General features: G+C 42.4%; 1 protein-coding gene across 1 annotated transcript in view; it reads left to right on the top strand.

Moving 5' to 3' along the window:
- The window catches only part of KIAA1549 (KIAA1549 ortholog), a 125,051-nt gene extending 102,219 nt beyond the window's left edge, over positions 1 to 22,832 (top strand). Inside the window, exons 17-20 of the mRNA XM_043872073.1 lie at positions 3,876 to 3,922; positions 11,450 to 11,610; positions 14,565 to 14,710; positions 17,066 to 22,832. Coding sequence (XP_043728008.1) covers positions 3,876 to 3,922; positions 11,450 to 11,610; positions 14,565 to 14,710; positions 17,066 to 17,317 — 606 coding nt within the window. The 3' untranslated portion in view covers positions 17,318 to 22,832. The remainder of the gene's footprint in view (positions 1 to 3,875; positions 3,923 to 11,449; positions 11,611 to 14,564; positions 14,711 to 17,065) is intronic.
- Positions 22,833 to 26,663: the final 3,831 nt, after the last annotated feature.

The raw sequence follows: 26,663 nt of genomic DNA, 5'->3' as shown, positions 1-26,663 counted from the left end.
AGTAGTAGACAAAGATATTAAAAGAATTATTATAATGGAGTTTTGTATGTTTAGGAACCTAGAGGAAAGATTGAACACATTAATTAGAAGCATTGAAAAATTTAAAGGATACAGATCAAATTCAACCTTTTAAAAATATTTTTTATTGATATTTATTTGGCTGCCCTGGGTCTTATTAAATAGTTGTGGCGTGCAGGATCTGGGATCTTCGATTTTCATTGAGGCGTGTGGGATCTTTAGTTGTGGCAAGACTCTGAATTGCAGCATGTGAGGTCTAGTTCCCTGACCAAGGGTTGAACCCTGACTCCCTACATTGGTTTCTGTTCTCACAGTAGAGAAAGCAGAGTCATTTCTTCAGAATGAGAGAAGTGTAGCAAGGCAGGAGGGTTGATGGAGAGCAGAAACAGGAAATACTTACGGAGGAGAATGAGGGAAAACAGACTAGAGACATGGAAGTAATCACTCAGCCCTGAGGCCACTATTGAGACTGACGGTCATGAAATTATAGTGGCACAAATTAAAGTTTTGTAGTTTACCAGCATTCAGATACCCAGGTGTAGACAAGGAGAGAATAGGCAATTGGATTGATCCAGGACTGGGGCTTTATCAGGCATGTGTGATGATAAGACAGCTGGGAAGAGATGTACAGGTCAGAGGGTACAGTTGAAGTGATGGTAGATTAGCACTCGAAGGGGAAGTGGAGGAAGTTGAGGTTGATTAAATGTGCTAGAGCATTGGAGACTCTTCCTCTCAAATCTATCCACTGTATTACACTGGTGGAGTCGTCATCATCTCTCACCAAGATTATTGAAAGATTTCCTGTTCATCTCCTTGCCTCTGGTCTTGAAAGGAGGGTGTCAGGGTGGTGGCTGACAAGTAAAATGCTGTTTTTTGGTTTGAGGAGCTGAGAGGCTAACACAGTAGATGCATCTATGAGGGACAGGAGGACTTGAGTGAAGAGGGAGACCTTCCAGGAGCCTCTTGGGCTAGTCTCATGTTTTCCAAAAGGAGAATTCTCATCTCACTTCCCAACCTATACTTGGTGGCTGCTGGCATCTACATGTTGCTTCTTTCTGCTCCTTGAGTTGTTCGGTGCAGAAATTTGTGGCCTTCTTAATTGCTCCCTAACTGATAGAAGATGTATGTGTCCTGTCCTCTGGGAAGCATAAATAGTTCTTGGCATTCAACCAGTTTTTCCGAATCATTTCCCCCCCCTGAATAACCAGTGTCCATTTAATCTTCATATTCATTTCTTTCATTCATGTCAGGGAAACTTCCTTTCATTTCTGAAGCAGTTTTCTTTGTTGGATTGAAGATACCAATTATTTTTATGTTGGCTCATCTTTGTCCCTTTTCTGTATCTGTCAGTTTATCTGCAGCTTTAGCTACTTTGTTCTTTTTTCTCTGCCTTCAATTATGATTGAAGGCATTGATTTGATTATAAGTTATATCTATTGTTTTCCCTACTAGTTGATTATCCTTAGTGTTTTGATGGGGGTGGTAGCAATTTAGTGGAAAACCAGATCATTGGTTGTATTTGGGCATATCTAATATAACTTAAACATGCTTATAAATTGGTTGTAAAGTTACAGTTTATTGCCAGGAAGAACCTGATCACCTTTTATTTGCTTCTTTTGACTATAGTAAAAACCACTGAAATGTGGATTTCAGGATGCCTTCAGTTACCCCATGAATATAGACCATCTGACAACACTTCTATCCCTTTCTTGCCAGTGTAAAAGTGTTAGTTATGCATTGGTGAGTCAGGCCACTTGACAGGTGGTATTTCTGCTTTCCTAAGTAGAGTTAACCTCCTTGGATTTTTCCTCCAAGTGGCAGGTGTGAATACCTGAGATTTTACTAGCTCCTTGCCATCTGGTTGCTTTACCTCAGGCCTCTCCCAGGCTCCACCCATCACTTGTCTTTCTTGCTTTGTTGGCTTGTTTTATACTGAACAGAAAGAAAGAATGCATTAAAATGGGATTTTTATTCACCTAGATGATTGCAACCTTAAAATTCTCTTTGTCCTCCAGACTTTTTTTTTTAACAAGTGTGACCCATGTAAAGGAAATGCCTGCCATCATTGGGGGTATGTAGCCTCTAGAAAAATAATACCCTTTTTCTAACTAGAGTAGAGTAGAAATGCCTAGCACTACGGTAATAGATCAGGTAAAGAGTGGTCAGCTACTTTGCGTTGTTTTTCTTTTTAGTTTTTCACTTATTAGACCTTGTGAAATCCCAACAGATAAAGTCTTGACCTTTTTTATTAATATTATTTTGCATGTGAATATGTTTTTTAAAAAAGCCAAACTCTGCTGAAAGCACAGGGGCCATTTTATTCTGTGAAGAATAATCTTGATCCAGTCTCAGATTTCTGTTTAATTATTTGGAAAATAAATAGACTCTCCTTTTCATCCTGTTCCTCTCTTCTTCCATAATCCCCTTTGGCTTATTTTACCTCAGTTGTGGAACTCGGAGGGGTTCTAAATCTCTCTCCCTTTGCCAAGGGAAGGGAAGCAGTGAGGGTCAGAGGTGAAGTAATTTGAGTACATTTTCAAGTCTAGCAATCCCTTTGGGACTCTATGAGGTGCAGAGATTGTTTTGTCCTTCTTGGCCTAAGGTAATAATAGACCAAGGGAAATAGAATGAATTGGTCAGTGTGTCTGAGGCCAAAGCTGCTACTCCCTATCTGCTCCCCCACCGCCCCCCGCCTCCTACCAGTAGAGATTTATTTAAGAGGGAAAGTCTGGTTTTAGAAATCATGGGTGGTGCAGCCCAGTGATTAAAAGCATAGTCTTTGGAGTCAGAAAGATAGATTAGGAGGACACTGTTTAATTTCTTTGTGTTTTGGTTTCATCTGTAAACAGTAGGTAATGAACCCTTTTTAGCATTGCTGTGGACCTGAGTCAGTGTTCATACAGTGCATAGCAAAATAATAATTCAGTAAATGGCAGCTTAAGAAAAAAAAGATCTCATATGAGAGCAAGTCCAGAAGCAAGGCTGATTTAGTAACTTAATATGGAACGCCTATCCTGGAGCCAGTTAATTTAAACTGAGTGGAGTTGGGTGGACGCTGTCCAGAGTTACTATCCTACTAAAATATCTGACTCCAAAATCATGATTCATAGTTGTCGAAAAGAAGTGTTAAAAGTCCAAGTCCCAACTATGCTAGGGTTAGGATATATTGATTTCATGAGGAATGCAGCATAGATCTAGATTTCTTTAAATCTGGTGCCATCTTGCTTTAGTCAAAGAGTATTTGGTTGGTGCAGATTAGTTCAAATAAGAAGAGTGGATTGAAGGATGCCTGGACATCTTATGGAATTTAAGGGCGGGGAGTATGGCTGGGCCTCCTTGGTATTAGTCAGAACGGAATGTGTTTACTTCATCTTTTAGGGTCTCTCTCAAATTACGGTTCTTCTTAAAGTCTTTCTCTTTTTATAGCATTGTACAACATGGAACAGCATTTGCATTGTTTAGTTTCTTGAGTGTATTTGAATTGCTGATAGGCACCCACTAGATCTGGTGACCATTGTGGTCCATGTTGATAGAGTCATTTACAGTAAATATGGCCACGAAGGCCGATCTTATTAGCAGAAGATACAGGTTTGTGGAGGATAAGCCTGCAGGAACCCTGTCTCTTGTTAATATTTTTACAAAAGAAAGAAAGGTCTGGAAGCTAGTTGTGTATTAGCCCAATTCCCCAAACTGAAGCTTCTAGCATTACATGGTGGCGGAATGCCGTGAAAGCATGCTAACTTTTTATGAGAAAATAAATCTCTTGGAAGTTGATCCTGCAAATCTAAATTTGTAAGTTTGCTGTTGTCACTTCATAATAAGGATTGAATGTTAATCTTCATTTGAATTTCTTCCAGAGATATGAAGACTATGGAATGACTCCCCCATCAGGCCCCTTACCAAGGTAAGGTTTTTAGGAGAAAATGTATCAGGACTTTTTCACATAGGCTGTTTCTTAAATTTCGCAGCTTTGTTTCTTTTAGCTAATATGAACAGATACAAAACTCGGAGTTGTGTGTTATCTTGATGTAACCAGAAGAGGAGGAAGAAAGTTAGAATTTAAGTCCTGCTTCCAGTAATGACAGACTGGATAATTTGCTCATGATAACTGGAAAAGCTGGACAAGATTTAAGAACAAAAACAAAACACCCGGTGGCCATCAGGGCAGTGAAACAGAATGGAGCCAAGATCCAGCAAATCCAGAGAAGTGAGCCCTGCTTTGGGGTCCACTTTCTCCCACGGATACTGCTGATTCCAGACAAGGCGGCTGAGAAGCTAAGCAAAACTTTTGACAAGATTCATGAGATTTGAAGTCTTGAAAATGCACTGTATCAAAAGTTCTGGGGGGACTTTCCTGGTCGTCCAGTGGTTAAGGCTTTGCCTTCCAATGCAGGGGGTGCAGACTTATTCCCTGGTAAGGGAGCAGAGATCCCCTGTGCCTTGTGGCCAAAAAACCAGGTCATAAACAACAGAAGCAATAGTGTAGCAAGTGCAGTAAAAGACTTTTAAAATGGCCCACATGAAAAAAAGTCTTAAAACCTAGGGAAGTAGAAGGAAGGAAATAATAAAAATAAGAATAGAAATTAATGAAGTAGAAAACAAATCCATGCTAGAGAAGATCAGCAAAGCTGAAAGTTAGTTCTTTGAAAAACTCCTAGAAAGAGAAAACATGAATAGTCCTATAACTATTAAAGAGATTAAAATCATTATTAAAATTCTTTCCACAAAGAAAACTTCAGGGCCTGGTGGCTTCAACAGTAAATTCTACCAAACACTGAAGGAAGAAAAAATACCAGTATCATACAAACTCTTTTAAAGAACAGAAAACAAGAAAACACTCCTTAACTCATTTTATGAGACCAGCATAACCTTGATAACCAAAACCGGAAAGGACAAGGACATTGCAAGACAGGAAACATTAAGGGCCAGTTTCATTCGTGAACATAGATGCCAAAAATTTGAAACTATATTTTAGCAAGTATATCCAGCAATATAATACAATAGGTTATCACATCATAATCAAATTGGATTTTTTTCCATCAGTACAAGAGTAATGTAATATTTTAAAAAATCATTGTAATTCACCACTTTGAAGTGAATAAAGGAGGAAAATCGTCTCATTTCAATAGATACAACATTTGATAAAGTTCAACATCCGTTCATGGTAAAAATCTTTGTAAACATAGGATAGAAACAGACAGAGAGGAATCTGATAAAAAAGTATCTTGGCAAATACTGGTTAATGGTGAAATGTTAAAAACTTTCCCTTTGAGAACAAAAGCAAGACAAAATTGCTTGTTTGCATTACTTCTATTCAGCATTGCCCTGGCCATCCTAGCTAGTATAATAACGCAAGAAAAAGTAACAGAACGATTAAGGAATTCAAATAGAGAAATAATACTGTTATTATTCACAGATGATACACTTTTGTAGTAGAAAAATCCTAAAATGTCAATACATGAATTGTTAGAATTAAGGAACTTTAGCAAGATGGCTAAATAACAAAATCATAATAATTAAATTACAAAGTAGTTGGATACCAAGATGAACAAGATCAGTATACAACATTATAAGACCAGTATACAAAAATCTGTTCTGTTCATGAGCAATGACAGAAAATAAAAAAATTTTAAAGGTACTATGTAAAATAGCATTCAAAAATACGAAATACCTCAGGATAAATCTAACTGAAGATATTCAAGCCTTCTAAAGAAAGGTATTCATGGATTGTGCAACTCTTTTAAAATATCAAATCACCCCAAATGGTCTACAGATTCATTGCAGTCCCATTCAAAATCCCAATGGTTTATTGCATTTTTAATTTATTTTTAAAAAATTAATTCATTTATTATAATTGGAGGCTAATTACTGTACAGTATTGTGGTGGTTCTGGCCATACACTGACATGAATCAGCCACAGGTGTACATGTGTTCCCCTGTCCCAAACCCTCCTCCTACCCCTCTCCCCATCCCGTCCCTCTGGGCTATCCCAGTGCACGGGTTTTGAGTGCCCTGTTTGATGCATCAAACTTAGACTGGTCTTCTGTTTCACATATGGTAATATACATGTTTCAATGCTGTTCTATCAAATCATCCCACCCTCGCCTTCCCCCACAGAGTCCAAAAGTCTGTTCTTTATATCTGTGTCTCTTTTGCTGTCTCTGTTGCATTTTTTAATATGTGGAAGTTGATGAACTCACTCTAAAATACATGTGGATTTGCAACAAAACCACAATGAGGTACCATTACACACCAGTCAGGATGGCTGCTATCCAAAAGTCTACAAGCAATAAATGCTGGAGGGGGTGTGGAGAAAAGGGAACCCTCTTACACTGTTGGTGGGAATGCAAACTAGTACAGCCACTATGGAAAACAGTGTGGAGATTCCTTAAAAAACTGGAAATAGAACTGCCATATGACCCAGCAATCCCACTTCTGGGCATACACACTGAGGAAACCAGATCTGAAAGAGACACGTGCACCCCAATGTTCATCGCAGCACTGTTTATAATAGCCAGGACATGGAAGCAACCTAGATGCCCATCAGCAGATGAATGGATAAGGAAGCTGTGGTACATATACACCATGGAATATTACTCAGCCGTCAAAAAGAATTCATTTGAACCAGTCCTAATGAGATGGATGAAACTGGAGCCCCTTATACAGAGTGAAGTAAGCCAGAAAGATAAAGAACATTACAGCATACTAACACATATATATGGAATTTAGAAAGATGGTAACGATAACCCTATATGCAAAACAGAAAAAGAGACACAGAAATACAGAACAGACTTTTGAACTCTGTGGGAGAAGGTGAGGGTGGGATGTTTCAAAAGAACAGCATGTATACTATCTATGGTGAAACAGATCACCAGCCCAGGTGGGATGCATGAGACAAGTGCTCGGGCCTGGTGCACTGGGAAGACCCAGAGGAATCGGGTGGAGAGGGAGGTGGGAGGGGGGATCGGGATGGGGAATAAGTGTAAATCTATGGCTGATTCATGTCAATGTATGACAAAACCCACTGAAATGTTGTGAAGTAATTAGCCTCCAACTAATAAAAAAATTAAAAAAAAAAAAAGAAACTATAAAAAAAAAAAAAAGGAAAAAAATAAAATAAAATACATGTGGATTTGCAAGGGGCCAAGAGTAGCCAAGACACTTTGAGAAAGAAGAATAAGATGTTAGGACTGTATTCTGAATGTTGCAAATTACTGTCAAGGAATGAGGAGTGTGGTGTTGCTATAAAACAAGACAAGTAGACCAACAGAACAGAAAAGAGCATTCATAATCAGACCCACATGTGAATAGACAATTGATTTATTACAATGAAGGAATTGTAAAAAGGAATTAGTCTCAGAAATCACATTCAACTATCCCTTGAATGATTCAGCTATCCCTTTAGTCACACAGAAGTAGGAATGTTATCTGCTTTCTCCTTACTTTCTCTTTATTTGCCCTCATTTTCAGAAGATTTTGTTTTATTTTTCCCCAACCCTTCTCCCCCCTTCCAGGCACTGCTTTGTGGTCCAAAAGCAACAAAGTAAAGGGAACAGGTGGAGATTAGATGATCCAGGGCAAAAGCTAATGCTAGGGGGACCACATGATCTGGTTTTGCCTGGTTCAATCCTAATTTATACCTGTTGTTCAGCATAATTGTAAATTCCACTCTCAAAAGTGTTCTGGTTTGGATGCTAAATTTTATGGTCACCCAAGGTAAATTAGAATATTTGGATCACACAGAACTGTCTGAGTATACAGTTCAGGATGAAAGGGGTGTAGATGTAGGCAGGAGGGTGCTAGTTGACTGGATAAAGCAGAAATCATTAATAAAAGGCAAGCTCTTGTTCCTAGGTGAATGGTCCAGAGATTATAATTAACTTAGGTGAGCTCTAGTTTACAGGGTTGGATGGAGGAGTGTGCATTGGTTAAGCTCTTAGATCTGTAAGGTCAGAGATGTCAGACACCTCTTTCTGAGGTCAATCGGAAACAGCAGCAGTTCTTTAAAGAGAGTAATACAGGTTGCCTGGGTTTTAGTTTATGGACTGTACTCCAGAAATGACAGTGTAGAATCAGAGGAAGTTGGTGTACTTTCTCATCAAACTGGTTTAATCTATTAGTTCAGTTGCTCAGTCATGTCTGACTCCTTGTGACCCCATGGACTGTAGCACGCTAGGCTTCCCTGTCATCACCGACTCCTGGAGCTTGCTCAAACTCATGTGCATCAAGTTGGTGATGCCATCCAACCATCTCATCCTCTGTCATCCCCTTCTCCTCCTGCCTTCAGTCTTTCCCAGCATCAGGGTCTTTTCCAGTGAGTCACTTCTTCATATCAGGTGGCCAAAGTATTGGAACTTCAGCTTCAGCATCAGTCTTATATTCAGAACTGATTTCCTTTAGGATTGACTGGTTTGATCTCCATGCAGTCCAAGTTTTAATCTATTAATTACTGGTTAACTGTCATTTGCAAGGAATTATAACTAAGCCATCATTCTTTTTTTACTTTTGAGTATCTTTAAAAGAGTGGTTCTCAGGGTGAGAATCTCACCCTGAGATTCTGAGGCTTCTCAGAATCTCAGGGTGAGATTCTCAGATCCCTAGAGGGTCCTTGAGGCCCATTCAGGGAGCTCTGTGAGGTCAAAGCTATTTTTGTAATAATATAAAGATATCATCTGACTTTTCTCATTGCGTTGACCTTTGCACTGAGATATGAAAGCAGTGGTGGGTGAAGCTGTGGTGCCTTGGCTTGAATCCAGACAGTGACACCTAGCTGTTCAAGGACTCATTCCAGTCTTCTTCACTGCTGGGCAATCACAGATTTTTTATTTTTGTTTTTTTACAGCATTTTTTAAAATGCCAGTTTTATGCTAGTGTATCATTGAGGTAGTAAAAGTAAATTTTAAAGATGTATTTATTTTTGGCTGTGGTGAGTCTTAACTGCTGTGCAGGCTTTCTCTAGTTGCGGAGAGCAGGGGCTACTCTTCGTTGTGGTGTGGAGGCTTCTCGTGGCGGCAGCTTCTCTTGTTGTGGAGCACAGGCCCTAGTCTATATGAGCTTCAGTAGCTGTGGCTGTGGGCTCTAGACGCAAGGGCTCAGGAATTGTGGTGCATGGGCTTAGTTGCTCCATGGCATGTGAGATCTTCCCAGACCAGGGATCCAACCTGTGTCCCCTGCATGGGCAGGCGGGTTCTTAACCACTGGACCGCCAGGGAAGCCCCAAAATTAACTTTATTAAACCTAGACCCTAGAGTCCCTTAACGGTCTGGATGACAGGAGAGGAGACACATATAAACCACTTCTGCTGATTTTGGCCTTAGAGTTGAGAACTGATCTAACTGTTGCTATGTTTTTGCTTGAACAAACACCCTGTGGACTTTTGTTTGGCTTTGAAAATGAGCAGTGGGCAGGAAAACAGCTGACAGCAGTTATTGCCAATGATCAAATTGAGCTTTCAATTGGAAATTACAATTTTACAAACTTGTCTGCTGCGGTGACATGGACAGTTTCCTTGTACTTAAAGCCTTTTCTGATGAGCTTGATGGTGATAGTAATGAATGTGACTTTGGGTTACTGTAAGATAAAATGTGTCAATATCAAGAAAGTCTGCATAATTCAGTGAACCAGTATTTTCCAAATGAGCAATGTCATACAATCATGCATGAGTCTATTCAAAGTGCAAGGAAGACCAGTAGTTTTAACATAACAGAAGATGAAAAGTTCTTTGATAGTTTCAGAGTCAATATTGCCACTAACCTTCATAGGAAAGATTGTTGGGTTTTGGTATGGTTTCAGAGAAGAATGTTTAATGGAAATACTATTTGAATATTATTTGGAAAGGCTATTAAAATCTTCCTTCTTTTTCCAACTACATATTTATGCTTTTCGTCATAAAATAACTGATGGAAACTGATTGAATACAAAGTGTGTGAGAATCCAGATGTCTTCTATTAAGGAAAATTTTTTAAAAATGTAGAACACTTCTCATTAAATTGGGGTGAGGGGGGCATGCAGGAAAATATGGGCTTCCCTGGTGGCTCAGATGGTAAAGAATTCACCTGCAATGCAAGAGACCCAGGTTTGATCCCTGTGTCGGGAAGATTCCATGGAGAAGGGAATGGCTACCCACTCCAGTATTAGTTAATTCTGTGAAAAATGTTGACATGTCATAGGTTTAATATTGTTATTTTTAAATGAATTTTTCATTTGCTCTGTTTTAATTTTGAACCTGATCCTTAGCTATAGATATGTTCCACATAAACAAGAACTCTTAAAAAAAAAAAAAGAAAAAAGGAGAAGAAAAAAAAAAAAAACAAGAACTCTTGAAAGTGTTAGTTACTCAGTTGTGTCCGACTCTTTGTGACCCTGTGGACTGTAGCCTGCCAAGCTCCTCTGTCCATGGGGTTCTCCAGGCAAGAATACTGGAGTGGGTTGCCATGCCCTCCTCCAGGGGATCTTCTGGAGCCAGGGACTGAACTCCAGTCTCCTGCTTTGCAGGCGGATTCTTTATCATTTGAGCCATCAGGGAAGCCAAATAAACAAAAGCTCTTGTGAGTCCTTCCCTCATAGCTCAGTTGGTCAAGAATCTGCCTGCAATGCAGGAGACCCCGGTTCAATTACTGGGTGGGGACGATCCCCTGGAGAAGGGATAGGCTACCCAATCCAGTATTCTTGGGCTTCCCTTGTGGCTCAGCTGATAAAGAATTCGCCTGCAATTTGGGAGACCTGGATTTGATCCCTGGGTTGGGAAGATCCCCTGGAGAAGGGAAAGGTTACCCACTCCAGTATTCTGACCTGGAGAATTCCATGGAATAGTCCATGGGGTTGCAAAGAGTCGGACACCACTGAGCGACTTTCACTTTCCCTTGTGAGTCCTTATTTTCATGAATCCTATGTCCTAAGACTAAATAGTTTGAGAACCACTGCTTTAAAGCACTAGTTTTCAGCCTTGATAAAACTCAGGAACATCAGTGGAGCTTTAAAAACTACCATGGTGTGGGTCCCATGTCTAAAGATTCTATTTTTGGGAGGTCTGGGGTGTGGTGTGGGTTCCCCGGGTAACCCTAATGTACAGCCAAGGTTGAGATCCACTCCTTTAGTCGACTACTGGAGATGAACGGGCCCTGGAGCTTGAGATGCACCCTTTTTGGGTCTGTAAACTAGAGCATTTTTTCTCCAGTCATCCGGCAGATTGGTCAAGCATCACCTGTGTTCCAGCATGTGTACTGGATGGTGTATATATAGTTTGTAGCACAGGAGATTTGTCAGGGAGCAAATAGAGTCCCTGTCCTCAGGGAGCCCATGTTCTGGGAGAGGAGATTAATAAGCCAGCAGACACATAGGTCTTATATTGCTTCAGGGCTGAGGGTGGACCTAATAAAATACCAGGACCAGGCAAGTGTGGTCCTAATGTTTGGGTGTGCTTCGCCTTCAGACCCGGTTTCGGACCCGGTTTGCTGCAGTCTTCGGAGCTGGTGCCTCCCGAGCCGCCACAGCCCCAAGCATCGTCCGAAGCCACCTCATTTGCTGCCCGAGGGATCTACTCTGAGGAGGGGCCGTCAGTGGCCCGGCCTCGGCCTGTTGGGGGCACCACAGGTACACGCGGACGTTTCTTTTTGGCTAAATTCTGCAGAGAACATTTTAGACTTCAGGGTGTCAGCATCCCAGCCCTGGCCTCTTCTGGCGGTGAGCTGTGTTCCCTCGGATCCTGTTGGAGATGCATGGCTGGGAAGTGGGAAAGGACAGAGTGGCTGAGATCCCAAGACCCGGGGCCTCCGATTTGTTCCTGAGTCAGAGTCTCGAAAACAGTCCCTTTATGTGAAATTCCCAGCGCATGTCTTCTAGGGAAAACGTTTCTGAAAACTTACAGTGAACAGAAACACCTATTTCTGAGTGCTTACGATGGCATGAAAACAAGCGTTTATTTTAGAGAAGGCAGTTTCTAAAGTCGATCCACAGTGACTACAGGGAGATTTGTGTTTTATTTGGTCACTTCTGGGAGGGTACAACCACGGTTTTCTCCTCGAGCCTTACCTCCCTCATTTTTCCCCTTCTACCTTTATCTTCTCTTTTCTAAAATGTCCTTGTCGTTTCCCCATGCCTCTATGCCTGTCCCTTCTCTGCAGTCACTCATGGGCAGAGTCAGCAGTGGAAGGTCAGGGGAAGCTGGTGACAACATGAAACTGCTCTAGGTTTTTTCTACCTGCTCTTTCAGATCATCATTAAAAGAACAGTCTTAGAAGATAACAGATATAAAGTGCTTAAAATAGTGCCTGGCATATCACAAATTGTAATAATATTAGCTGCCATTATTATTATTACTACTCTTATATTATTTCTGGTGATGGTGTAAATCATTAAATTTTTGGAAAGCAGCTTGGCAATATAACTTTGTGAGCCTTTGATTTCGTAATTTGGGAATATGGGCTCCTCCCTGTCCCCCGAATAGATCCAAAATATTGGAGAAAAACTACATGTGCAAGGATGTTTACTGAAGCATTATTCAGAATAGCAAACAACTGTGAGCTCCCTCAATACCGAGTTTAAGGGCATCAGTGAGTAAACTTGTACAGCCTTTGAAAATGAAGAGCTCAGAGCCAGAAAAAGGGAATTTAAGATTTCCTGATTGCCTCCTATGCATTTGGTACTTGACCTATTTTCTGTCTTTTAATCCTTGAAATAGCACTGTGAGATAGTTTTTTTTTTTAATCTCCATTTGAAAAGTGAGGCATTGAGTCTCAGCTGGAGTGATTACTGGGTGTCCGAGGGCACAGGCTTGTCAGTGGTTGAGCTGGAATGCAAACCCCTGCCTGCTGGGGGGTGATGGGCCGCTTGAATCGTGAGGGAGCCTGTGCTGTCTCGTTAAGAGAACAAAGCAAAATACAGAATCATGTCTCAACTGCGATTTCAACTGCTGTTGCAAGTCCAACACAAAGGTCTGCCTTTCTCCCCGTGCGGTTGTCTGAGCCGTCACAAGTGATGACGAACACCGCTGGATTTCTGTCCTTTGCAAGGTTTGCTCAAACAATGTCTGTTGGGCAATGTCCATTGTCTGATAGTTCCAGTAATTTTAATAGTGTTAGGAATCTTCAGTAACAAATGCTTCAGGACAAGTGCTCCTGTAGAGGACATTTAATAAAAAGTATTTGATTAACAGAGGCTGTTAATTAGGTAACTAGAGTAGGAACAGCCTTGAAGATGGAGAGGTCTTACCTCTGGAAAACCCTGAACCTTTGTGGGACTAGCCTGAGCATCCCAGATGAATAAGATGATCCTAGGTGCATTTGGAAATCGATGTTTTATTTCACAGCATTTAAAGATCTGTTTTTTCTCCCTCGATCCGTTGAATAGGGTTATTTCCATATGCCAAAGTTGATGGGAGAGAAAAATATGTTATTTAAAGGCTAGCTTTCACAGCCACACAAGGCTATAGCATGCCTAAGTGTAGAATGAGCGCTCGCGGTCATCTGTCTTTGCTTCACTATACCTCGATGAACAGGTTGGGTGGGTGGCTTTGTCGACTGAAAAAGAGGCACAGCTCGAGAGGTGAGTTTTATTTGGGGCAAAATGAGGACTGTAGCCTGGGAGACAGCACCTCAGATAGCTCTGAGAGACTGCCCCAAAGAGGCAGTGGGGGAAGGTCAGTATATGATTTTTATGAAAGGGGAGTTCAGTGCAATCAGGCACTTACTTTACAAGAGGTTTTCTGCTAGTCACCTGGAGCTGATGTCATCACGAAGGGATTTAGTGCTTTTCTGGATGTGAGGAGATGCAAAGATTGGGATCCTGAAATCAGTTCCTGAAAATACCTAACTCTCTAAAGACCTGTTCCACCAGATTCCCTGGAGCAGAGTGTCTCACTCCACCCTGAACTCCCTTGGGGTGCTGAAGGTCAACAGCTGCAGCAGCTCAGGGTTCAGTCTCCGCAGAGGCAGGTGACAAATGCCCTTGTTGTTCAATCGCTGGCACATGCTCTTGGCAAGTACCCATTTGTCATGGATAGTTTTAAATTTTTAATTTGGTGTGACTAAATTATGAAAACAGTGTGAGTGTAACAAAAATGTACTTTAACATTTTGAACTCAAATACACACACTGCCTGTTTAAAAAAAAAAAAAGGGCATATTGCATTTTCATTTCCTTGTGAGTCTGAAAGTCATAAGAAAGTACTAGGTTTCAGCTTCTTTATGGCTCCAAAACCTTTCACTTCTTTTTTTCTGAATGAATAAGGTCCCCATTATCTGTAGCCTCTACAGAAATGAATGGAAGGGCCCTCCATTATCCCCTTTCTTCCCTGTCGTTTGATGTCTGACCAGGAAAATAGGAACATCACTAATAGCCACTGTATTGAGAGAAAGTAACAGCCCACAAGCCCAGAAGCTCAGGTCTGGTTTTCTTAGGAAGTGTCTTTTCTGGGGGTAGAATTGGTGCCACATTTGAACAATGCTCGTGTCCCCAGGGGCGTGCTGAGGTCAGAACCAGAGTGTCTTCACTTGAGCAGCCTTCCACTCCCCTGCTGGTGTTCACGGGCCCCTCCCTGTGTTCCTCTAGGCTCTCAGATCCAGCACCTGACACAGGTGGGAATCGCCAGCAGAATCGGAGCTCAGCCAGTGGAAATCCCACCGGGCAGAGGCGGCCAGTATGGGGGGCCAGGCTGGCCTGCCTATGGAGAGGACGAAGCCGGCCGGAGAGAGGCTGTGAGTATCTCGTGTTGGGATCATCGTTGAGAATTCAGACACGATGGGTATGGATTTCAGTTTTATAAGATGATTTCAAGAGCTATGGGGACGAATGATGTGAAGGCTGCATAATAGTATGAATGTATTTAAAACCACTTAAGCATGGTTCAAATGGTAAATGGTATAGCTGCTGCTGCTTCTGCAGGGCAGATCTCTCTTTAAAACCTCCGTCACCGTTTTTCTCCTTGAGTGTATTTTTCTTTTCATACAGTCGTGCATGCATGCTAAGTTGCTTCAGTTGTGTCCGACTCTGTGCGACCTTATGGACTGTAGTCCGCCATGCTCCACTGTCCATGGGATTCTCCAGGCAAGAAGACTGGAGTGGGTTGGCACGCCCTTCTCCATGGGATCTTCCCGACCCAGGGATTGAGCCTGTGTCTCTTTTGTCTGCTGCATTGGCAGGCAGGCTCTTTACCACTAGCGCCACCTGGGAAGTCCTTCTTACAGCCTGTAGATGGTAATTCCCTCTGACCAGACTGGGAGACTACTGGCATTGAAATCTGGAAACATATACTATTTTTCTCGAGGTAGATTTCAGGCTTCAAGTAATGAGGTTTCTAAAATAACTTAAAAATAACAAAAGCAGTATTCATTATGGAAAATCTGCATAGAGACCTAAGTAACAGTTACTTTTTCCCCCCATTTTTTTTTCAATTATGGTAAAATACATAGAACGTAAAATTTACCATTTGAACCATGCTTAAGTGGTTTTAAATACATTCATACTATTATGCAGCTTTCACATCATTCGTCCCCATAGCTCTTTTCATCTTATAAAACTGAAATCCATACCCATTAAACACGAATTCCCCACTCTCCCTCCCCCTAGCTTCAGGCACTACCTGTAATTTTGTCTCTGTAATTTTGACTTTTAAGTCGTGAGTTTGAAACTGTAAAAGCTGGACTTGATCTTTGGTGTGATCACTATATAAATATTCCCAATCTTATGTACCTCCTTGCTCAGCATTTGAGTTTTATTGTGGGTTTGTTAATGTCATTTCCATTATGACCACCGTGTATGCGTGCTGAGTCGCTTTAGTCCATGTCTGACTCTTTTTCAACCCTGTGAACTGTAGCCCACCAGGCTTCTCTGTCCATGGGATTCTCCAGGCAAGAATACTGGAGTGGGTTGCCATTTCCTCCTCCAGGGGATCTTCCCAACTCAGGGGTTGAACTTGGTTAAACTTGGATCGACGTGAGTTCAATCCATGGGTCAGAAAGATCCCCTAGAGTAGGAAATGGCAACCCACTCCAGTATTCTTGCCTGGAGAATCCCATGGACAGAGGAGCCTGATGGGCTACATACAGTTCATGGGGTCTCAAAGAGTTGGACATGACTGAAGAGACTTGGCATGCGTGCGTTACAATCTCAGGTCTGCACTTTACCTTTGCTGACATTTTGCGTTTTTTGTGCCTGGCTTAGTTTCCTGAGTTGTTTTGGGTTTTCCCATCAAATCCAATGTGCACTTTTTGAGGGTTCTTGGTCACAATTTGGAGAAGTGAAATGTGGAAGTTATTCCAGGGCTCACATGTCCTGTTTACCAGGCTATCAAGTTGCTCTTACCACAAGTGAAATCACAGATGTAGTGTGTGCATGTGTGTATAAAGAGATTTTTTCCACTGAAAAAATGTGAAAAAAATCACTGAAAACTGTAATTCTTATCAAAGGAATGCCCGGTTAATCCATATTTTGCCAGTGTCAGCAAAGCTAGTGTATGCTTTTGTGCAGATAGCTTTAAAAAAAAGAAAAAAAAAAAGCTGTACAGAGCACTGACATGCAGACACACAGGCGGATAGGATAGAAGATGATTTTGTGATCTTGTTGCTGTTCCATGGGCCCAACATGTGTTCTCGTCACCCCTTCCTTGAGTCCTGGACTCAGAGCAAAGGCAGTTGCTCTTCCCGTCGGTCCGTCTGCCAGTTTCTGCATATCCCTCTGAGCAGACATCCTCATCAGACCTTGCCCTCTCTGGGATGCTCCAGCCTCCCTCCCTGTCCAGCTCTGCAGGGCCCTTCCGGGTTCCCCAGTGGCCCACTCTCCTTCTACACATGGCAGCACAGGGATTAGCCAGTGGGGCCAACCATGCGTTTATTCTTTCTGTCTTTAAGCAAGTGTGTATAGGCCCTTGTTAAATTAAGTTCAGGGGCTTCTTTATTGGACTACTTTCCCTTGAACAATTTCTCTGCAGTTACATCTTTGCATTCTGGTGGTGGGAGACTGAGTTGTTGGTTGGGAGGTGGGTGGAGAGCATCGGATGCCAGTTTGCCTCTGATCTTCCCTCCTGTTTTCCTGTGTTTGCCATGGTTTTTTAGACACATGTGCTCGGACATCAGGAGTATTCATCCCCGCTGTTCCAGGTGCCAAGGACTTCAGGCCGGGAGCCCTCAGCTCCTCCCGGGAACCTCCCTCACAGGGGGCTGCCGGGCACTGGATTGGCCTACCCCACCAGCTCCACGGAAGACCTCCAGCCCGGCCACTCCTCAGCCTCTCTCATCAAAGCAATCCGCGAGGAGCTCCTCCGGCTCTCGCAGAAGCAGACCGCTGTGCAGAACTTCCACAGCTGATCAGCCTCGCCTTGCACATTTGCCAAGTATCCGCTTCCTGTGGAAGCAAGACTAAAAGGAAGTCAACTGAGCAGGTGTTTTTAAGAGGAGGAGCATCTCCGGGGCGAGGGGCCCAACTAAGGGAACAGGTCGTGATTTTAGAAGATGCTCCAAGTCACGTGACAGCCCATGATGCTTTTCGTACGTTGGCAGTTTTGTGACCACCTGGGTTCAGTTGAAATTTATGTACTTTTGGCCAAAAGCCAGTAGCACTTCACAAAAGACCAACCACAGTTCTAAGCTAATGAAATTCCTAAGTTAGTCTCTCTTTTTTTTTTTTTAAGGTGAAAGATGATAATGTGTAGATGGTGTAGGGATTAAAGGAACCTAGTATTTCCGTGGGAAGATGTGACTCAGACTGGTTTGTACAATGAACCTGCTGCTTTGTTTTCTGAGAAAAGAGTTTTGAAGACATTTTATTAACGGCTTGATTTTCACCCTCTTTTTCCTCCATAGGAACTTCTTTTAATAGTAATATGAACGACATGAATACTAAGACTGTTTGGGAATTTAAAAAGCTACTAGTGAGAAACCAAATGATAGATTGTAGAGCCTGACGATTTGAAACAAAGCCATCAACTGCATTTTCCTTCTTCTGGTGCTACAGCTCCAAGAGCCCCTTCACCTTGTCTGTGAAATGCAACTTTGGCTTTCTCAATGGAAGAACATGTGGAAGGTTTCATTTTGTTCTAGAAAGAGGGGAAAAAGCCTCTCCACAGAGGAAAAGCTTAATATTTATTTGGTTATTCAAAATACATATCAAAGTTTAGATTTACACTCTTAATTGTATTTGCCATTTGTTGATTGGCAGAGGCAACTGCCTATTGCATTTCATTTGAGTACATATCTTCATCAAGGCCAGTCCTATAGAATGAGGCTTTGAGGAGGTCCTGACGAATCCTGGCACTTTGCTGATAAGTTGCTCCCGACTTCGAATGAGGAATCTTACATGAGCAAAAATGCTTTGTCACAGTTCCTAGGACCACCGAATGGTTAGTTATTCATGAATGCATCTGTGGTAATTGCAGTCCCTATGTTCGAGACCTGGAAACGAGTTCTGTTGAGCCTTTTGTAATGAGCCAAGAAAGGAAGGAGAAGCTTTGAGACCACGAGGGAGAAAGAGTTGCTCCTAATTTCTGATTTTATTGTGTATAACTGTGCTGAGTGACTGATAAAACCACCTTTGGGTCTGACGGAGGGGTCCTCTCACTTGAGATTGCCTCCTGAAGGGTATAGCTCTCCGCTTCCCGAAGTAGAGTAAAGAATAGAGTAACAAGGGCTGTTCTGTTTTCTGGGACCTGAGTGGAATGAAGAAGAACAGATGCAGATAATACTTTGCCATGAATCCTTTTTTATTAGCTCAATTAATATATTTAATTAAACAACAGATACACAGGCAGAATCTGGGGCTCTGACTAATCAAAATCTCTGTATTTGTGTCAAATTTTAAGAACCCCGAAGCAGCTAAAATAGGCCCCCAAAGTGTAACCATTGGGTTCCAGTGTTATGTTTCTGCACTTCTGCACTAAGCCTGTTATGTAGACTCAAGAGTCTCACAATCCAGGGAGAGTCAGTTCTGGGATATTAAAATGTAGGCATTTTTTATCTTTACGCCTCTGAAACAGGAGAGGTGCAGAAGGATGTCTGTTGAGAATGTGAAATAAAGTAATGGGAGCTCCTTTTCACGTACCCTTCCCTGGCTCCAAAGAGCAGGGGAGAGAGGACCCTCATGTGGGCTTGATCTCTTACCTCTCAGTCTTGATTTAATACCAGACTTGCCCGGAGTGGAGGGGTCTCTTTGCCTGTCATTCAGAAATACCAGGATCCTGAATGTGTAAGGAAGAATTTCAGAGATTCACGCAAATTTTTACTTTGGACACCTTTTGGTGAATTCAGCTTGAGTGCCAGCTGACAGCCCCTCCCCTCCCCTCCTGCTCAGTGTCCTAAGTGTTCGCACGTGGAGTGTACAGATGTGGTTACCTCCTTAGCACATAGCAGAGATGGGCCTCTGTTTTAAACGGGGCTGCGGTAGCAGTTTTGATGCCTCTCAAGCTAGCATAAGGGGATTCTGTCTATATTTTTCTTCTTAGAAGGGATACATTTTTAAACCAACATCAAGACTAAAAATGACGTGTTATAGACAACCGGTGGTATGTGGTGGGTGTGAGCAGGCGGGTGAGATCCCCAGCACTCTTGCGTTGGTTGTAAAGCACACTCAGTTTGCACTCAGTTTTACTGTCAACTGACCCAGAACACACCAGCTGTCGTGGGAACACCGCCCTGAGTGGGGCTTCAGACACTCAGTGAATGGAATCTACTTCAACGAGAGGTCCTCGTGGCAGTTGTGTGGCTTTGGAGTTCCATTTATTGAAACACTGCAAAATGAAAACTGACATTTTATGTCTGTTCTTTTTTTCTGATTTTAAAAGTTCTCATGGTAGTATCAAGAGCTATACATTTGAGTCGGAGTTTTAGAGGAGACTGTTTGGAGAAATGGTCATTTTCAGATTCTGCACAGTCACTCCCTGGCTGTGTCAGGCCCCTTGTCTGAGCCTTATTCTCCCCATCAGCCTCATGGGAACGGGCCTCCCCTGCGCACCCCCCCCACCCCCCAGGAGTTCTTATTGCAAGGATCAGGTGTGGTCATGTGGGCAGACACCCCTTGAGGAGGGACCACAGAACACTGTGAGAACATGGGCTGTCTGTGTGATGGTGCTGGGATGGACCGTCCGATCTGCTGTGACCTCCCAGTGAGTGAGTTCACGTGGAGGAAACCAGAGCAACACCAGAGGCCCCATGGGACTCCACTTCCTCCCTCCCGATTTGCTTTCAATTCACTTCCTTCACCATTAACTTTCAGTTCTCATGCATTGTTCCGATTTTCTGCTGTTTCTGGCACCAAACATGAGCCCTGCCTTCTGAGATGTTTGGATCTGAATCAGACAACACCCTCGGGTGTAAAAAATGGAAGAGATGGGAAAATAACATGGTTTAAACATCAGTAAAATGCACCGAAGTACACAAGTACATTAGAAGGAGGAATGGAACTTACACGTTCGGAAACAGTGGGATCTTGGGGAGAACTCAGCATCAGAAGCCACGGAAGACAAGAGCTTCCCAGGCACGTGGTGAGATGGTGTGGGAAGAGTTGAGAGTGGGCCTGGGGAAGGATGGAGAAAGGGGTGAAGCTGCCATTGAAAATAACCTTGAACCTGGTCTGCTCCAATATGGAGACCAAATCCCTAACTGCACCACTGAAGGAGTTTTGTAAAGAGGAAGAAGTGATGCTATGAGGAAACGTTTGCAGGAACCCACCAAGAAAATGACCAGGCCTGGGAGGAAGGTCTGTGGAGAAAGACGTCTGTTCTGGAGGGGACAGGAGAGTCCCAGAACTGCCAGAGGGCCAGTGTCAAGTGTGAAAGACGTCCACTGAGGTCTGCTGCTAAGAGCAGATCTCAAGGGTCTGTCATTCAGCCACATTTAATCCTTTGTGGAGTGTAGTGGGTTATAAGTAAATATATTTGACTTTACAGCTACCTACACTTTTTCCTCCAAATTGTATTTAATTTCAGAGCGTCTTTTCATTTTGGTTGTATGTGGCTTTTGAGCTGCAGACTAAGCCAGTTTCTGCCAACCACAATTTTTCAGGGCATGAGGCCTGTGATGCAGGGCACAGGTGAAGGGACGCCTGGAGGCTGCGGGCTGAAACAGGTAATTCTGTCCTTTACGAGCCTCCCATTCAACTGCGTGACAGGGTCAGTGTTCACTGCGTTTGCACAACTTAGTGCTCCAGTGACCAAACCAATCACTCGGACACAGATTGGCATTTGTAGTTAATTCAGGAGTTAATCATTAAATACATCTCTCTCTCCCTTTCATATGAGATTCCTAGACATGAATGAATTTGCTGATTGGAAGGAGAGCTGGTGAAAGATTCTGGGTGGGTGGGGAGGGGGTTCCAGTCTTAAGTACCACACACGCTTTAGCTGTAGATGTTTTAGCCATTTCATTTCTACCTCCAGAGCAGGTCCCCAAAGCCAGACTCCGGAGCCCACCTAACCCACCTTTGTTCCAGGCAGGAGCGTGAGGAAGTCCACTTCTGCACCCACATGTAGACCATTTGAGCACACAGCATGTTTTTATGGGATGGTAAGCTGAACTTCATTTTTACATTTACTCTAGCACCGTCACGGATATTCTTACAACAGGTGAGAGGGGTTTCCATCAACAGCTGCTGTGACACACTCATACACTGTATTAGGCTTACACTTGTTACCTAGTGAACAGGGAGTGTGTGCATTTCTGGTTTCTTTTGCTACCCTTGGAGGCGATTTGCAGTGCTTAAGACTCCTGTCTCTCATTTTATGAAAAAGATTTGAAAACTGAAACCTCCCGGTAGGATCCTAATTCCATGCTGTGTGTGTAACAGTACACTTGACAATTTATCTTAACACGCCAGCCAGCAGCGTTGACATTTAGCAAAAGAGTATCAGATGCCTTGGAAACATGAAACAAAGTTGGGAACCAGCGAGCAAGAGAAAGAAGGAAGGAATGTCACCCTCTGAGACACCCTTCTCGAAATTACTTTCCCACGGGGTAGATCATCATGCAGACTCTTTGCTTTTCCTTCTTTCTCCCGGTTTTTCTGCTCTGGGGCCGCTTCACATTTAAAGAAAGAGTGGATAAGTAGAAGGGACAAAGGAAAATGGAAGTGATTTGGGTCTCACGGTCCCTGATTCCACGGAATCTTTCTGGACAACTTGGAACGTCATGAATGCCCCTTCTCATGTCCACCAGGTTTCAGCGTTCATCACTTGACTCCTTGAGTGCAAGGTCAGAATAGTGCCGGGTCAGCGTCTAGCCAGGCTCCCCAAACTGTTCCTCCTGCAAATGTGAGGAAGGAGGAGGGAACCCTAGGGGAACAGAGGCTCCACCAGTGGACTCCGTTGCTCTAGGCAGCAGAGGGTTAATTTCAGAAAAGGGGAGTAGAAATTCTCCACTTTGCCCTCCTCCAGGGCTGGTCTAGGGAGCATGGGGGTGGAGTGAATTGCACCCTTCCAGGAAAGGCTGCCAAACCGAGCACTCTGGGGTGCCCACTGGCCACCTCCGACTTTGTCAAGGTCCATGTTCTTCTGAGTTCCTCACTCTCATCCCTAGATTACGAGTGTTAATGTACGAAAAAATGCAGAGTACATTGAGGCCACTTGTGGCATCAATCCTGCAACTTTGAACTTGACAATCATGGTTTGCTGGTCTCAAATGGGCCCTTAAATTTCAGTGTGGGTAAATGATTTAGTAATTCGACCCTCTCTTCTCTTTGCTGGCTATGTTTCTTCCCTTCAATTAGCTGCACCATTTTCTAATGTGCTGTAGAGTTTTTGAAATAATTTATGCAAGTGTTTGGTTTCCATGTTTACAATTTATACAGCTTTCCTAGCATTTTAAATGGAAATGTCAATAAATGCTCTGAATTGGTGTCAAGTGATATTTTCTGTTTATTTCCTTTGCAACATGATAGTTCTCTCATGTGCAAAATGTGAAAGTTGAATGCAGTGTTTTTTTGTTCTCTGATTTTCGTGTCCGTCGTGAGAACACCTGATGCTTTCATTTTCCAAGGAATTAAGTTGAAAGTAGTCTATTCAGTGCATGGAATTTGCAGAATTGTTGTCACTCAAGGTGGTTGGCGCCACTCCTTTCATCTCACTATTTTGCTTTACAGGCTCTCCACTAATCAAATCGATGGTTCCACTAAGAGCAGATTCATTTTGGAATTAAAAGATTAGGACTATGATCTAGAAAGATAACTGAGAAGATCCTCATCTATGCAAACTTGAAGGGTAATAGGATAAACCTGGAGTTGTTTACGAAACTCAAGAAAATAAAAACCCCTTGAAACTGAGAAAAGCAAGAGGAACTGCAAAACACAGAAGAACACAACAAAGGAAGGAAATGTGGAGGCCTGGATAGGATTCTGGACAACAAAAAGGTTATCAGTGGGAAAAAAGGGTGAAATCTAAATACAGCATACAGTGTAGCTAGCAGTCTTGTACAGAGGTTCCTTTATTGATTTTGCTAACTTTAGTATTAGGGGAAGCTATGGAAAAGGTATACAGAAAGACTCTATTTTTGAAGTTTTTCTCTAAAGTTAATTGAAATTTTAAAAACTAATCTGGTACAGATAAAGCCCAAAGGTCCTCACAGAGACTATTAAGAGCCTGCCCTGGGCATCCATGACCCAGAACTTGCCTCGCTTCTCAAGGCAGTCAGCTTCTGGTGAAGTGGAAACCACAGTTAATGATTGCAAGTCTTGGCAGAAAACAAGGCTTCATGACGGAGAGTTCACAGGATCAACCAACAAGGAGAACTTGAGCCTAAAAATTGGAGGGAGTAGACCACTATGAAGAAAGCTTTAAAGTATGTTTCCGCTGTTTACAGAGCTTAAAACTAGTAAACAACAGAAAGACAGTGTATCAGGAAAGTTGAAGCACACTGACAAAACTGAAAATCCATGAAAGAAAAAGGGATTTTTAAAAATACATATATACACCCTGGTAAGATATGCCAATACTTTAGACATACCTGAAGAAATAAATGTGATAGTTTTAAGATACTTTTATGTTCTCTTTTAATCAGTATTGAATTGAAAGTCGCTCAGTCGTGTCTGACTCTTTGCAACCCCATGGACTATATACAGTCCATGGAATTCTCCAAGCCAGAATACTGGAGTGGGTAGCCTATCCCTTCAGCAGATCTTCCTGACCCAGGGATCGAGTCAGGGTCTCCTGCTATGCAGGCGGATTCTTTACCAACTGAGCTATCAGGAAAGCCCTGTTATACTTCAGATTAAAACCAGGGGACCACCTGGCACACCATGTTCCCCTACGAGATTTCACATGCTCTGGTTGTGAAAAGGTTCAAAAGAGTAGAACAGGGAATTAGGAGAAGCAGCTAAGGCTTAGGAGAAAGGTCAGGCTGGTCCCACACCCAGTCCCACTGGGTTGACTTACATGTGGATTTAAACCAAATTGGCATTTTTTTCTCCCTCTTTCTCCTCTTCCCTGTTGCACCTGCCAAGCACAGCTTCAGGTAAGAAGAAAACAGTAAGCAAAAACAAGTAAGAGATCGTTGGTCCAGTGCCTGGGTTAGGTGATTAATGAAATATTTTTATTGTTGAGTTGCACACTATTTATCTAGTAACTTTCTTCCTCTAAAGATCTCCCTCACCTTCCTTGCTGGACCTTCCTGGGGGAGTAACTGGAGGTGGTATGTGTTTGATCTCTCTGGTGTTGGGAGACTGGAACAATTATAGTCACAAATCTAAGTAGCCCACTTTCATGTAGTTAAGCTACTATTTGTCATACTTGTGCCAAAGGATAGAATTACGGAAGTGTGGGACACAGAACATATCTGGACAACTCTTATTGTAAAGTTTTAGAGTAACTGGCTCATAGGTGGTTACATCAGTACCCTGAAAATACTCATTAGTGTAAGTATTTAGATTTTGATTTTGTGATATAGTGATATTCCTGAAATCAGTGGTTTCTTTCATTTCAGTTCAGTCGCTCAGTTGTGTCTGACTCTTTGCGACCCCATGGACTGCAGCACGCCAGGCCTCCCTGTCCATTGCCAACTCCCAGAGTTTACTCAAACTCATGTCCATTGAGTCGGTGATGCCATCCAACCATCTCATCCTCTGTCGTCCCCTTGTCCTCACACCTTCAATCTTTCCCAGCCTCAGGGGCTTTTCCTATGAGTCAGTTCTTTGCATCAGGTTAAGTATTGGAGTTTCAGCTTCAACATCAGTCCTTCCAGTGAATATTCAGCACTGATTTCCTTTAGGATAGACTGGTTGGATCTCCTTGCAGTCCAAAGGACTCTCAAGAGTCTTCTCCAACACCACAGTTCAAAAGCATCAATTCTTTGGTGCTCAGCTTTCTTTATAGTCCAACTCTCACATCCATACATGACCACTGGAAAAACCATAGCTTTGACTAGATGGACCTTTGTTGGCAAAGTAATGTCTCTGCTTTTTAATACGCTGTCTAGGTTGGTCATAACTTTTCTTCCAAGGAGTAAGCGTCTTTTAATTTCATGGCTGCAGTCACTATCTACAGTGATTTTGGAGCCCCCCAAAATAAAGTCTGTCACTGTTTTCATTGTTTCCCCATCTATTTGCCATGAAGTGATGGGACCTGATGCCATGATGTTAGTTTTCTGAATGTTGAGCTTTAAGCCAACTTTTTCACTCTCCTGTCTCACTTGCATCAAGAGGCTCTTTAGTTCTTCACTTTCTGCCATAAGGGTGGTGTCATCTGCATGTCTGAGGTTACTGATATTTCTCCTGGCAATCTTGATTCCAGCTTGTGCTTCATCCAGCCTAGCATTTCTCATGATGTTTCTTTCATTTAGCATTTTACAATTCTGAGATTTTTCTAAAGAAAACATCAGTATGAAGAGTTTTTTGTTTGTTTTGTTTTGTTTAAGAATGACTTAAAAGTAAAATGGAGTTGCTACATTTTAGTACAAATGTTGGTCTTCAAACCAAAGTAGTTCTCCATTGTGCCTGTTTTTGAAGAATAGTAGAGATGTTCTGCTTTTAGAAGAAGTGAGAAGTAGCTATTCCCTTTAGAAATTCCTAAAGCTGTGTGTGTGGGGATCGGGGTAGGGGGTGGGGGTGGGCTGTGGCGGGGGAGGCAGGGAAAGAAAGAAATCATGACCTGGATTTGAAGTCAAGAACCAGCAGGTGTTTTGAATGTTGGTTTCCTTTTATATTTCCCTGATACAGTTCTTTCTGGATTCTTTGCAAGACAAATATGATACACAAGTTACGAGTAAAGTTCTTGGGAAAAAAAAAAAGATGTAATTAACCAAATTTAAATCAGAACATCATATTATTGCAGGTAACCCATTAACCCCAATCTTTTTTCATTTTATCTTTTCTGGACAAAATGTAGGTTAGCAAAAAAGGAAATAAAAACCAGTATAACTTCACCATTAGAGATACTGCAAAAAAAATTTTTTTTTAAATTTTAATAAATCTCAGTCAATTTAATCTTGTTTGGTGATTGGGACTGATCAGGGTGATTTACTTTCTAATTGATCTAAGAAGCTATTGATTTGGTTTCCAAAGTATACCAGGGCTGGGGGAGGGTCAGGAGTAGGGCAAAAGCATTAGAATTGGTGCAGGGTATAAACTGGAAAGAAGAGTGGGCTATGTGCCTGGGGACCTTCCATTGCTGGAGGAAAGTGGCACCATCACCTTGAGAACCCCATCCCTTTGTGGCTAATTCTGCGACTGCCTCTAGGG

The sequence above is a fragment of the Cervus elaphus genome, chromosome 18 (assembly GCF_910594005.1).
Source record: "Cervus elaphus chromosome 18, mCerEla1.1, whole genome shotgun sequence".
Classification (NCBI taxonomy): domain Eukaryota; kingdom Metazoa; phylum Chordata; class Mammalia; order Artiodactyla; family Cervidae; genus Cervus; species Cervus elaphus.
Note: the sequence above shows the minus strand (reverse complement) of the source record. Positions and strands in the feature narration are given on the sequence as shown.